We start from the raw sequence: 13,925 nt of genomic DNA, 5'->3' as shown, positions 1-13,925 counted from the left end.
TCATTTAAGTTCATTTCTTTTCCTCAATAATGTGCACACAGCATCCCATATTGGCAGAAAAAAAACACAATTGTTGAACTTTTTGTAGATTTATTAAAAAAAAAACAACTGAAATATCACACAGCTATAAGTATTCAGACCCTTTGCTCAGTATTTAGCAGAAGCATTCTTTTAATCTAATACAGCCGTGAGTCTTTTTGAGAATGATTTAACAAGTTTTTCATACCTGGATTTGGGGATCCTCTGCCGTTCCTCCTTGCAGATCCTCTCCAGTTCTGTCAGGTTGGATGGTGAACGTTGGTGGGTAGCCATTTTCAGGTCTCTTCAGAGATGCTCAATTGGGTTTAAGTCAGGACTCTGGCTGGGCCATTCAAGAAGGGAGTTGTTCTGAAGCCACTCCTTCGTTATTTTAGCTGTGCGCTTAGGGTCATTGTCTTGTTGGAAGGTGAACCTTCGGCTCAGTCTGAGGTCCTGAGCACTCTGGAGAAGGTTTTCGTCCAGGATATCCCTGTTCTTGGCCACATACATCTTTCCTTCGATTGCAATCGTCCTGTCCCTGCAGCTGAAAAACACCCCCACAGCACGATGCTGCTAATATCATCCTTCACTGTTGGGACTGTATTCGACATTTGATGAGGAGTGCCTGGTTTTCTCCAAACATACCGCTTAGAATTAAGGCCAAAAAGTTCTATCAGAATCAGAATCATCTTTATTTGCCAAGTATGTCCAAAAACACACAAGGAATTTGTCTCCGGTAGTTGGAGCCGCTCTAGTACGACAATAGACAGTCAATTTACAGAACACAATCTTGGTCTCATCAGACCAGAGAATCTTATTTCTCACCACCTTGGAGTCCTTCAGGTGTTTTTTAGCAAACTCCATGCGTGCTTTCATGTGTCTTGCACTGAGGAGAGGCTTCCGTCGAGCTACTCTGCCATAAAGCCCCGACTGTTGAGGGCTGCAGTGATGGTTGACTTTCTATAACTTTCTCCCATCTCATGACTGCATCTCCGGAGCTCAGCCACAGTGATCTTTGGCTTCTTCTTTACCTCTCTCACCAGGGCTCTTTTCCCCTATTGCTCAGTTTGGCCAGACAGCCAGCTCTAGGAAGGGTTCTGGTCGTCTTCCATTTAAGGATTATGGAGACCACTGTGCTCTTAGGTACCTTAAGTGCAGCAGAATATTTTTGTGTGACCTTGGCCAGATCTGTGCCTTGCCACCATTCTGTCTCTGAGCTCTTCAGGCAGTTCCTTTGACCTCATGATGCTCATTTGCTCTGACATGCACTGTAACCTGTAAGGTCTTATATAGACAGGGGTGTGGCTTTCCTAATCAAGTCCAATCAGCATAATCAAACACAGCTGGACTCCAATGAAGGTGTAGAACCATCTCAAGGATGATCAGAAGAAATGGACAGCACCCGAGTTAAACATATGAGTGTCACAGCAAAGGATCTGAATACTTATGGCTGTGTGATATTACAGTTTTTCCTTTTAAATAAATCAGCAAAAATTTCAACAATTCAGTTTTTTTTCTGTCAATATGGAGTGCTGTGTCCCATAATGATGGGGACAAAATGAACTCAGATGATTTGAGCAAAGGGCTACAATATAACAAAGAATACTGAATACTTTTCGTACCCACTGTATACCCAAAAGGTACGTCACATGACCTCAGTTCAGCAAGTAGCAGAAGCTTAACGCTCCGCTTGTTTTGTTTTTTCCGAAGAAGGGCCAGCCTGACCAAGAAGTCTCACGAGAAGCCAAATGTGAGAAGAATATATTTTTTAAATAATTTTATCTGCCTGGATTTGCAGGCAGATTCCTATTCCTGTTGGGCATAGTTTCCAACCATTCTACTGCAAACATTTCTGGGGAGAAATGTGCTGCCCCCTGTCAGAAAAAATGGTTTCAGCCGCGGGTCATGAGTCCTCCATCAGGATAAAAAGAGAAGACCCAAAACACACCGCTAAAACACCCAACAATGGCTAATAACAAAACATCTGACCTTTTCAAAGTGGCCTACTATGAATACTGATCAAAATTCTATTTTACATCGATATAAAACAGAGTACATGCATACTGACTTTTAATATCTTAATCAATTTTTCAAATACCCAATGCATGACGATATGCTTGGGAGCGGCAGCATGATGCCAAAGGGCATCCAGACTGCTGGAAAATACAAAGAAAGAAGAGTAGTAGTAATCCAAGACGCTATTCTAATTGTTAGCTGATCTGACAACTACATTGCAGTTGCAAACTCTTCTCTTTGTCATTTTCATTGTGGTGAATGATTTGGGGAAAATGTTATACAGTTCTAATATTTATGTCAAGGTTCTGTGCAAGCTTCAGCTCACAAATAGGGTCCCAGACTTACGATTCACTATCTGTTGTGGAGGAAGGTGTACGCTCACATGAACTATGCACGGCTGCATGTGAAAGTCCACCCATGCAGGGAGGCATGACACGTCCCCGATGTCAACTATTGTCAGTCACTGTATCAACGAACGTGAAAGATGCTGTTGTTTGGCGTCCCTGGCCGTGGTAGGATGACACCGTTTGTCACTGTGGTGATGGATTCCGCCTCCCTCTGAGGAGCGTGTGCAAACGCCATTGCTGAAAGGCTGTCTTTGTGTTTTCACGCTCACTCACACACATGTGCACTGCTGGAACGGACAACAAACGCATGCTTATCCAATTGGAAGGGAGTAAGATTAGGCTACAAAGACAGTCATAAGGCTAATGTTAGCGTCTGCGGCTCTGGTGAGAGTAATCAGGAGAAACGTGGGATTACATTTGAGATGTATGCCCATAAGACCCTTTTGTATGATGTCGACATGTTGCTAAACAACAGAAGCTTTCTATCTGATTACCTCTCCTCAGAGACACAACAGAAAGACAAGTCTTTCAAACATCAACTTATTACGCTCTTAAACAGATTGTCAGGCAGACACAACTTGCCCTCATTGCGGTTTTTCCTTTCTTGATTTATTTTTCAAGATAACTCGGTTACAGTAACAAAAAAAAAAATCTGTCACTTCCTACTGTATTAGGATTGTAATATAGCCTTGATGACAGCTGCTAATTTGACAATTTACAGTATTTTTGGTCGACTCGGGTAATTGTACCAAATGAGTTTCACATGTAGGCAATGTAATTACTTAATTCACAGATGAAAATCCAAAATATTTAATAACACTAAAACCCCGGATACACTCATGCCAAAAAAAGATCAATATGGCATGAGCAAAGATAAACAGACTTAAAAATAAATGTTTCATACTGAAATAATAATGATGATGTTTACTCACAAACTGACTAGTGTGAAATCTGTACCCGTTTAACACGAAGCTGATATACTGTACTCGCAGGAAGCTATAACTTAATTCTGTTGTATGAATGGCAACAGGTGATACACAGAGTTATTAAACCTTCTGCCATCTAAAAGAAGAGCCTTTAATTTTTCTGCCTTTCACTATATGTTGCTGGTATAGCTAAATGAACAAAGATGCATATAATGATTTTTCCACGTCGGCACCCAGGTTGGGAATTACTGACATAAAGCCTGGGAGGTTTGAGGTGCACCTTCATCTGTCAGAAGAAATGTTTTCAGGGAAACAATCGTATATGGTCATAATAAGAGATGCTTTAAATGTATGGTAGAATCTAATGGTCAGAAAAAAATTAACAGTACAACTTATTTTACTATGAATGTAAGAGGATTTCATACAAACTAAACAGCTACATAACAATCTACCAGTAAGGCCGATGGGAAAAATGGCTACAATTGCAAATTGGTGCATCTAAATTTACCCTGTAAGCCCAGATAACTTAAGTTCTGAAGGTATAGTAAGTAACTAAAGTTCTCACACACCTACAATAGTAACATTGGAACCACTGAAGTCGATGCAATTGACCTATTTGCAAAGCCTCCCAAGTCCTACTTCAATTCACTGCCATTGACTGCTTTAGAAGTCAAATGTCCATCTTAACTGGCAGTGAATGAGTTAACCACATTGCGCAACAATGAACATTGATGTTGCAACAGCCGTTTTGGTAATTTAGTTTTCTTACACGCCATCACGTATCTAATTTGAAAACTAAGAATGATTGCATAAACATTTAAATTCCTACTAAATTTGAAAATGAGATTTGGGCGATCTAGCTTTCTGTGTCACAATCTTCAGTTATGTTTTCACAGCCTTACCATGGTGGAAAAGTACTCAAAAATAAATTCTACCATCAATGTCAGGTCAACAGTAGTTGGGACTTAAGATCTTGTGAGGATGAAAAGATCTCCTCAACAAGCTGTTGTTGTTATACAGACCAAGAGAAAGAGATTTAATTCATCCTCACTTCTGTGACCCCCCCCCCCCCCCAACCGCTTCCATTCTCGCATTGCAGAATAGTCGGCCTCTCACGCACAGTCGGCCCGAAGCCCCCCACCCCCCAGGCCACTCGGAGATGCTTACGTAAGACACAAGTAAGGAATGTTCAGGAAAAGTCTTCACCTTGGCTATGACGTTTTACCGCTCTTGTTCTGTTAGGGCGGTCTCATGGTTAACAATCACATGTCTCGCGTTCCTGTGCTGGAATGTTTTGGAAGTGGGATTTTTTTTTTCTGCTGGTTCACTATGTTGAATAATACAAATTCTTTTGTGATTGTCACATTTTAAAACATCATTTCTGTTTTTCAGCATTTCACTTTGGGTAAGCGGCGGGGTACACCCTGGGCTAGTCGCCAGCCAATCACAGAGCACAGTATACACAAATAATCATTCACACTCAAATTCACACCTATGGACAATTAAGAGTCTTCAATAAACCTAGAGAAAACGCATATAGGGCTGCAACAATTAATCGAATAACTCAATGAGCCAGGATGAAAGAGTCCCTAAATGACAGAAAATGTTAAAAGTTTGGGATCATTTCGCACACACAGGAACATAAAGTGCAATGTGTACCATGACAACACATATACGATTGCCAACACAAGGTAACGTATTGATGTTAGCTAATTTAATATAGCGTATCATGGATAGACACAGTCGCTTTATTGAACAAACGGTAAGAAAATAAACACGTAAAAAGCGCATTCATACACGAGCTGCCGATGCCCACAACTCAGGCCGTGTCACCAGCCAACTTGACATTCTCATTCGCTGACACCTAATGCATGTGACTCACCAGGCCAGGCCCCACCTTTTAAAACCATACACACTCAAAGGTTACAGCTCTTAAGGCTTCTTTATGCTCTGACGTCACTGCGGCTATCCCGCACGCAGTTTGCCTTTATACTCGAGCGCAACCCACGCGCGCCGTTTTGTGTGTGCTGCAGTTCTCCTCCAAGTCGGGGGTGTCGCTATGGCTGGTATGGGCTAGGACGCCACAGGGTGGAGTTTCCTCTGCATTTTGTGGCCATTCCCGGTAGCCGTTTTTACTTTCTGTAACAAGGAACAAAGCAACAACAATGGCGACCGTGGAACAGAGTCTGCTAGAACTAATGGACCTAGATGAAGAGATGATACGTTTAATTATGCAAAATCGATCGAGAAGGCAGCGGCGTAGGTGCTATGTGGAACCGGGAGGAACGCTGATTACATCATCACAGCATGTGACTACAACGGACCTATCACGAGAGATGATCTCCGCGGCATTCTACGCGCAGCAACAATTTTTGGCGTGTGCGCATCAAGCGACGCAGAGGGGCCGCACGGGCCAATTCGTCGGTCACGTGATGGCATGCGGGCGTTGTCGGCCGCGCGACCGCGGGAGTATAAAGAGGGCTTTAGAGTAGAATGTGAGTATGTCGACAGTGGACATAAATATTAACTGCACCTCATATGCACATGCTGTTGTTTTTAAATAATGCCAAATCAATTTATATCCAAATACTTGATTAATCGATGCGCTAATCTGCAGAAAAGTGAATCTACCTGTAAAGCTATTCAATAGTTGCAATCCTACATTGACAAAACATATAAACACTACACAGGCAGGCTTAGCCGAAATTTGTACCCAGAACCTCTCCACTGTGAGGCAAAGTGCTAACCACTAGTTCCACCATGCTTTATATGCGCTTTTTTGCTGAAAATGTTTACAATGAACATGGTGTGGGATCCGGGTCGAAGGGGATGCATGGCGTCGAGTAAGGGTTCTGAATAGATTTAAGTAATTATGTTTATTAGAAAAGGAAATATACTGACATCAATCACAAATTCATGTGCTTTAAAATCATTATATCTTATTATATATATTATATATGTTGTCAACATTACAAAGCTCACATTCAACACGTTGAAATAAAAATGTTCTCATTAGCTCACATTTTCTAGCCATTTTATTGGAATTTAATAGCTAACAGTCTCCATTCCTTTCTTCCCTTCTTTGTTGAGCCATCAATTTGATTAATTCTTGTCAGTGGCTAATGAGGCATTGGGAATTTTAGAACCAATGCTGTTTACAAATATCCATATAAGCAAATGCACGGCTTGTGTTGTCCATTGAAATGCTGTACACGTACAGAATCTTATCATGACAAGGGTAAGCAGAGCCAACGTATCCCTGTCTCTATACTTGAACTTCTGAGGCACGTTATTTCAAACCAAATCAGAAGTAAAGCCACATGTTCGATACTCTCTTGCCGTCAAATGAAATTGTGATAATCTGCGCAAACCAGTAAATCAGATGCGGCTGTCCAGTAATTACAGATCATTTTCTAAATATAAGCTTACCATTGGGGTAGTTTCCTTGGGGTCAGAAAAAGCTTGAAAGAGTCAGGGCTTGTCTTGTCTACCATAATTTACAGCATTGCCTGGAAGTCGTATGGCAAATAAAATCCTCTTAAAACTGCTAATTTAATTTAATTGATTTTACCCGCGAGTGGTTGGTGATTGTGCTCCTTGGAAGATTATAAAGCATTCTGTTCTTTTTTTTTTTTTTTTTTTTTTTTTTAGCAGCAATGCTTAAAGACTACATTTTTATTTTTTATTTTTTATTTTTTAAACCTGTTTAAGCTTTCTTTAACAGTAAGTGTGTAAAAGCAGCTAAAAATGTCTTGTCTGGAATTTTTTTGTCGTCTTTTTACATGTTGGTTTTGTTCTTCTTGAGCTTGTTCTCATAAAAATTTTGTAGGATTTCATACAAAATGTACAGAGTAGAAAATGTTTTTTAGTGATTTTAAATACAATTGATTGCTTTTAATATCTTATCAGCTATATCTACCACATTTTTGTTTGAAAAAGACTATTTTTGTCACATAATTATTTCATGTTAGCTCACAAAATATAATTTGGTGAGACCAGGTGACATGAAAATGTGATGAAAGTGCTCCAAAAAGTTTAATAAATAAATAAATGAATGAATAAAAAAGTAATTATGTACTGTAAAACAATAATAAAATAAAAATGATTGAAAATGAGTATAATAATAATAATATCAAATGGCATCTAAAAAAATGAAACAATTGTGTAGTTAAAAATATGCATAAAATAAAATACAAAAGTAATATAATGCAGTAGTGTAAAATAAAAACAAAATGTGTAAAATAAAATAAACAACAATGAATAGAATGAATAAAATAAATAAAATAATTTAAAATTAAGTGTAAAATTAAAAGTGAGAAATAGTGACAAAATGTTTTTACTGAATTCTGGTGATGTCAGATTGGTCTTCCTCACGTTCCAATTATTTTTATTTATGTTTTGTGTTGAATTCTTACTCGCTTTTCCTTCTGTTCTTTGTTTCCTTCAGCCCCCACATAATTTTCCTGTCTCAGAGCGTGCTGCAAGTTGGCAGCTCATTTTCAACAGAAAACAGCCTGTCCTTGTGTGGGTCCAGGCTGTGCCACGAGATTTCCCACTCATGGTTCGGACTGGTCATCGGGGCCAGAGACTGGACAGAGGAATGGATCAGCGAGGGTTTCGCCACATTCCTGGAGGATATTATCTGGGCCCGAGCACAGCAAGTACGGCACACTGTTATTGTAGTTTACTTCAGTGCTTTAATGTAACTTAATTGTCCCAGCACGTCTAAAAGACCACATAATAGCAGAGTTAAATTGTAATAGTGGTGCTGTCTAGAGAAGAATGAGAAATAACATCATATTTATCAATGTAGCTCCATAGTTACTGCTATGAATTTTCTCCAGGAAGATGCTTGGCTGCAATGGCAGGTGATAAAATTGCAAACAGAAGGTTCCCATTATCATCGGTGGTCTCGTGCAAACAACCCTTGTTCTTCGCCCAAAAAGCCTTGCAGTCACATGATCAAAACATAAGCAGCTGAAGACAATATACGCAGTGTATTCCCACATGGATTCAACTGCCGGGTCAAGGCGAGGTAAAGTCTGTATATGTGTGGTCCAACTGGATCCAGACGTACGCCAGCGTATTTACAGATTCTCTGAGTAATGTCGAGCTAGTTTTTTATAATGTTGAGCAAGGTTTTTTTTTTGTGTGAGCTATCCAACAGCAACAAATAGTCACAAGTTAATAAAGTACCAGAGAGGTGAGCTGGATAAAGTTTGGACCAGTCCTAACATCAACATGCTTGTTAGAGTAAAATATAGTTGAAGGTTGAACACAATCCCTTCCCAGATGCTGGCTGGCCGTTGTTCAGATTTCGATTATACAATAGCTCCCACAAATGTGCATATTCATGTTTTTTTGGGGAACCTATTCTCTGTTTTATGCTAAAATGCTTTTCACTGTGTTTTTGTGCTTAGGCCAAAGCAATTCGTTGATAGTGTTTTTTCACCTCTGTTTGTGGACGTCTTGGTCTCAGTCAAAATTGAAAGTGGGTTTCTGTGTCACTGCTGATGCAGCTACTTATATCCTGTGTTGTTTACTTTGCCGTTACAATTTGCCTGTACTACCTACATAAACTTTATTGTGATGTGTAAATGCTAAAAGTCGAGTTTAATGACAATACTGTTTCTGTAAAGTGATAGTACCCTTGCGCTTGCATCTTATTGATAGTGCCCTTGTGCTTGCATGTTATTCAGGCTAGTGCGGTAGCTAATTGATGTACTGTATATAGCTATTGATTAGCTCATGTGGTGGTAGTTTGTTTGTGTTAATTCAGTAATTCTCAGCCAGTGTGCCAGGCCACATTAGTGTGCAGTGAGCACTCTTCAGGTGTGCTATGGGAAATTAGACATTTTTACCTAATTGCCCAAAAAATTATTTACAATCTTCTATTAGATGGTAGGAAGTACATACAGTAATTAATCTATCCCCTTTTTTTCTGACATTTTTGTTGGTGTGCGGTGAGATAAAATGAAATAAAGCATTGTAAAATGTCAAAACAAACAACAACAAACCGCTCTACCTTAACTTTGCCAACAAGTAACAACACATAGTCTCTTTTCACGTTCTTCTTTTTGGTGAGGTCATTGCTGCTCGCTGAACCGTGGTCTCGTGAGGGAGGCTGAGGTCTTGTGCGATATGACGATGTCCCGCCTGACGCCATCCACAATGGTGGTGGTATAAAAAAACGAAAGAAAAAGCAGAAATTTGAATCCCTTGATGCTTGTGACCTGAAGTCTTATGAGGTGAGCTGACGTCTCATGCGATGTACTGACGTTACGCTTGACTACATCCGTGAGGGTAGTCCATTATTTTGAATAATTATTGCAAAAATCCTCCCAAAATCACTCCAGGGTCATTCAACTTTTAGTCTTTAGAGGTTCTACTGTATCGTGACAGCCCAACAAAATCTCTCTTGGCTACCTTTGTCAGTCCTTCGTATGTATTAAGTTACCACATATTACAACCCATTCAGATATTTCTTTGTGCAGCTTTCTCTGCCGGAAGCAGCAGAACAGTCCAACTTGAAGGCACTGCTTCGGTGGAGAAGATTGTCTGACGAGTTGCAGAATTCAGGAGAGGAGCTTCAAATCCTCAGGTGCGTCTCTCATGCCTCAAAGCATCTCCATCTATTACATGAACTATAATAAACTTTTGCTGATAACATGGTGGAGGAACCCAATAGTTCCATTTTGTAACCAAGCTACAGACTGCTTTATATGCCTTAGAGTTCTATTAAACCATGATAGCCTTAATATGGATCAGGCAGAAAAACACAAATATACAAAGTTAACATTTATCTTTGAAACCTTTAACAAGGCAACTGTTGAGTGAGTTCTCAAAGCAGTCCAATAAGACCAGAGGAATGCATACTTTGTGATTTAAAAAAATAATCATTAATGTATACACAAATGTGTTCGCGATAATTTATTTGTTGACTACATCACTATGGGAAAATTAAAAAAAATTGAAAGGGGTGGAAGGAGCTCTCTCTCTCTGTCTCTCTCGCTCGCTCTCTCTGGATGTTCTGAGCTTCTGTTTCAATGCCAGTGCAATGGCCAACACTTAACCCAACTTCCCCTAGCAGATGTCATGTTGTACTTCTTTAGATAGCAAACTAGTTGAGACGAAATCAACAGCATCTGCTTGTTGCAGCCAAGTTGTGCACTCCATTTTTACTCAGTTTCTTCTAGACCACAATCAGTTCTACACAATCCACAAAAAAGTTTAATCGATGCCCCTTTCCAGTACATAAAGTAGTTCAGGTTGAGTTTGTTTGTTGCCTATGTCACTCGGTCACTTGCAAAAAGCTGCTTACATTCAAATGCTCAGTTTACATTAAAATGAGAAATATGTGACAAGCTGTACAGCCACTTCACATTCTTGAACTCAGCCTTTGTCTGCAGACATACGCGAGTGTGCTAAAAGCATTCCAGGGCTACAGGTGTGGCAGGTGTGGCTGCAGATCACAGTATGTTATCCAGGTGAAGTGTACCGTCATGTCCTTTAGAAATGTGTAGTGCGGGCAGCACGAAGTCATACACACATACAAATACACAATCTGTCAGTATGACATTATGACCCCCACCCTGTTTTCTTTTACTCAGGGGGCAGAATCATAGTGCCATCAGTGGATTATATGTGGAAAATGTTACTACTGCTAACCGTTTCTGTGTGGGAATATTGTACCCCGCAACTTTGATTAACCAACTCTTACAGCACATTGTTTTTGACATATACAATTACGATAAGCAATACAATGTGCAGTTACATGTCAGCCTCTTATTGATTTTATTGTACTTCTAGTGGGCATTAACTTCAAATTTGTCACTTTTCAAATAATGTGCTGTCAGAACATCATGAAAACACTTAAGAGGGTCAATTTTACCCTCTGCTGAGCAGTGTTTCATTGAAAAGACCAAGTGAAATCAGCCCCTTTTACACTGTTAAAGCTAGGATTTGCCCCACTTTTTTCCGTGTCAATGAATGGGGGGGACAGAGTATTCCACTTTTGGAGGTATTTTGCGAGGCAGTATCAGATGCGTAAAAGATGGTGACTGTGGTCAAGTTGAACAACTCACACTCACTTATCCAGCCCTGTTGTACTGAAAGCAATGTCGCTCCCCAACAGGTATTTTTGGCATTTGCGTTATCTGATCGCGGAATGAAGTGTCTCTGTGTGAAATTGAACACCTTTCCTGGATCTGTTCAAAAGGCAAGGCCGGATAAATGCAGGGTCATGGCAATTGTGCTGCTCGTTTGCAAGATCTTTGTGTCAAAGAGGTTATACATTCACCACAAACATACAGGAATTCCAAGAGAATACAGGGGGTACTCGGTTTATTTAAGTCCCAACATACAAGGTTCAAGGTTATGAATGACAGGCATTGAATTAGCCTCCACAATGGCGTAAGAATAAAATGTCAGATGGAAGGCATGCTCAGTTATTGAACGGAAGACCTAAAATGGTCACGTGTTTCCTCTCTTGGACCCAAATAGATGAAATAGCGTTCTGACTTCGGGTTACGTCGCCGCCGTAGGAAGGGAGCTGCATCGTAAACCGAGGACTCCCGCAGTGCTGTTAAGTGTTTGTTATGGCAGCATAGTGGAATAGTGGTTAGCATATCTGGGGGTTAAAATCTTTGCCCCGACCTTTAAGTGCCTGTTCTCTTTGTGCTTATGTAGCTTTTCTGCAGGTACTCCAACTTCCTCTCACATTCCAAAAACATGCATATTATATTAATTGAAGTCTCTAAATTGTCCATAGGTGTGAATGGTTGTTTGTCGACAGTATATTCCCTGCAATTGACTGGTGACCAGTCCAGGGTATACCCCGCCTCTTACCTAAAGTCAGCTGGCATAGACTACAGCTGACCTGCTAACCTAATTAGGACAAGCGCTATAGCAAATGGACAAATGGGTTTCTTTTGTGAGTTGAGGAATTTTGGTGTGAGGCTGAGTGAGCGAAGGGTTAAACTTAGAGCAGTGTCTGTCTGTCCGTCTCCATCAGGGTGCTCCCCTATGAGACAGACAGACAGACGGGTGATTAGCAGGATCAGGATTAGGTTTCTCTGCAGTTGATAAGCTTGAATAAACAACACCACAAAAACAACATGAGAAATGCTTTCATTCATACTTGTCCTTTCTATTATTTACATCACGGCTGATTGTTTCACCTATATCTCCCAGCCTTAGGCATGAATGGAACACAAGGGTCACAAGAATGTTGGAGAGAGACAACATGTCGCCCATTGATTTTGCCTCTGGTACCGTCTTCCCCTTCACTATGTCCACATCAGAACTGTGTGGCAACAGGACACAAATACACACAGCGGCTATCACAATGCACAGAGAAAAGGTTGAGCAGAATGCCGTGAGCAGCAAAGAATGGGAAGCGCGGCGAGATCCACGAGCAATTCTACGCTCACAAAGGCTAAATGTCAGGTTGTGCTGTCCAAGTTCAGTGGGTCACAATCGACAGCCGCTCGTCCGGCAGCGGGCGGGCAGTGGCCAGCGTTTATCAGTGCCTTTCAGATGAGTTATATTTAGGGTGGTCCGGCCAGACACCATTCTCCCTGCTGATTTACTGGGCTGCTGGGAGCTCTGCTCTACCTTATCCAGTTTCCACAGTCAACCCACTGTAATTTGTCAGGATGGCTTGCGGTGCTATAAACCTCCTGTGTGTGTGTGTGTGTGTGTGTGTTGGGGGGGTGCCTGTGCATGTGTGTCCCTTTGACATTACGTTCTGTCGGTAATAGGTCCTGATTTCCTCCTGCGCTTTCCCTCGGTCTCTCAATCTCAGACACACCCAGGTGTATGCGAGGCTAGAATCGACACACACCCGCCCTCTCGCACATATGGCCTACGAGGCAGATAAGAGAAGCATTTATTCTGAAATACACGGACCTATTGTGCGATTCTCCAAGGCAGTCAGCGGTGATTCCTCTTAAAGCTACAGTAAATCATCTCTGACAAAGAGAGACAGGGATTTACACGTTCATACATCCCAGGTCTGGACAGTGGCAAGGGCGGAGATCTTTTGTGTAAGACGCCAGTGATGGATAAACGTTTTTTTCCTTGCCACGCTACGCTGCCGGTGTGTTTGCCGTGCATATCTTGTAGGAATACGGCTTCTGTCATTGTATTTGTCCCATTCCTCAGTTGCTCTTTGGCTCTGTAATCCCCTGCCTGACACTCATTTTCCACATAAATTCCACTCACACATGCTGTATGATTTCCCAGGGACAGTGAATATCCTGCCGCCTGCAAAAAAGCTCTGTTTTATCTTATCAGCAGTAGCAGGCACATGTCCACACGGCCGGTATGGGAGTGGACAGAGAGGAAGTCCAAACTATGATAAATGATTCAAATATCATGCAAATTATTTCTACGCCATTTTCCATTTTAGTGAATACATTCCCTGCTGCAACATTGCTGAGGTATTCCGAGATGTTTTAAAAACCCAAATCCACTCACTCTGTGTCATTTATATAACAAATGCATACATGGAGTAGAACGCCCTCGGATGCATGATGAAAGTCCCTCGCAAGAGTTGTCCGGTCAAATTTAGAAATTCCAGAAAGCTGATGACTTCCTCTCTCAGTCCACCAAACAA

General features: G+C 41.0%; 1 protein-coding gene across 4 annotated transcripts in view; it reads left to right on the top strand.

Annotated features, from left to right (window-relative positions):
- Window positions 1–13,925, top strand: part of aopep (aminopeptidase O (putative)) — a 96,407-nt gene that overhangs the window by 22,429 nt on the left and 60,053 nt on the right. For all 4 annotated transcript variants that reach the window (XM_061767821.1, XM_061767819.1, XM_061767818.1 and 1 more), the window contains 2 exons: window positions 7,755–7,968; window positions 9,802–9,908. In XM_061767821.1, the coding sequence (XP_061623805.1) occupies window positions 7,755–7,968; window positions 9,802–9,908 (321 nt within the window). The remainder of the gene's footprint in view (window positions 1–7,754; window positions 7,969–9,801; window positions 9,909–13,925) is intronic.

Source organism: Phyllopteryx taeniolatus, chromosome 3 (assembly GCF_024500385.1).
Source record: "Phyllopteryx taeniolatus isolate TA_2022b chromosome 3, UOR_Ptae_1.2, whole genome shotgun sequence".
Taxonomy (NCBI): Eukaryota; Metazoa; Chordata; class Actinopteri; order Syngnathiformes; family Syngnathidae; genus Phyllopteryx; species Phyllopteryx taeniolatus.
This window is presented reverse-complemented; position numbering and strand designations above follow the sequence as displayed.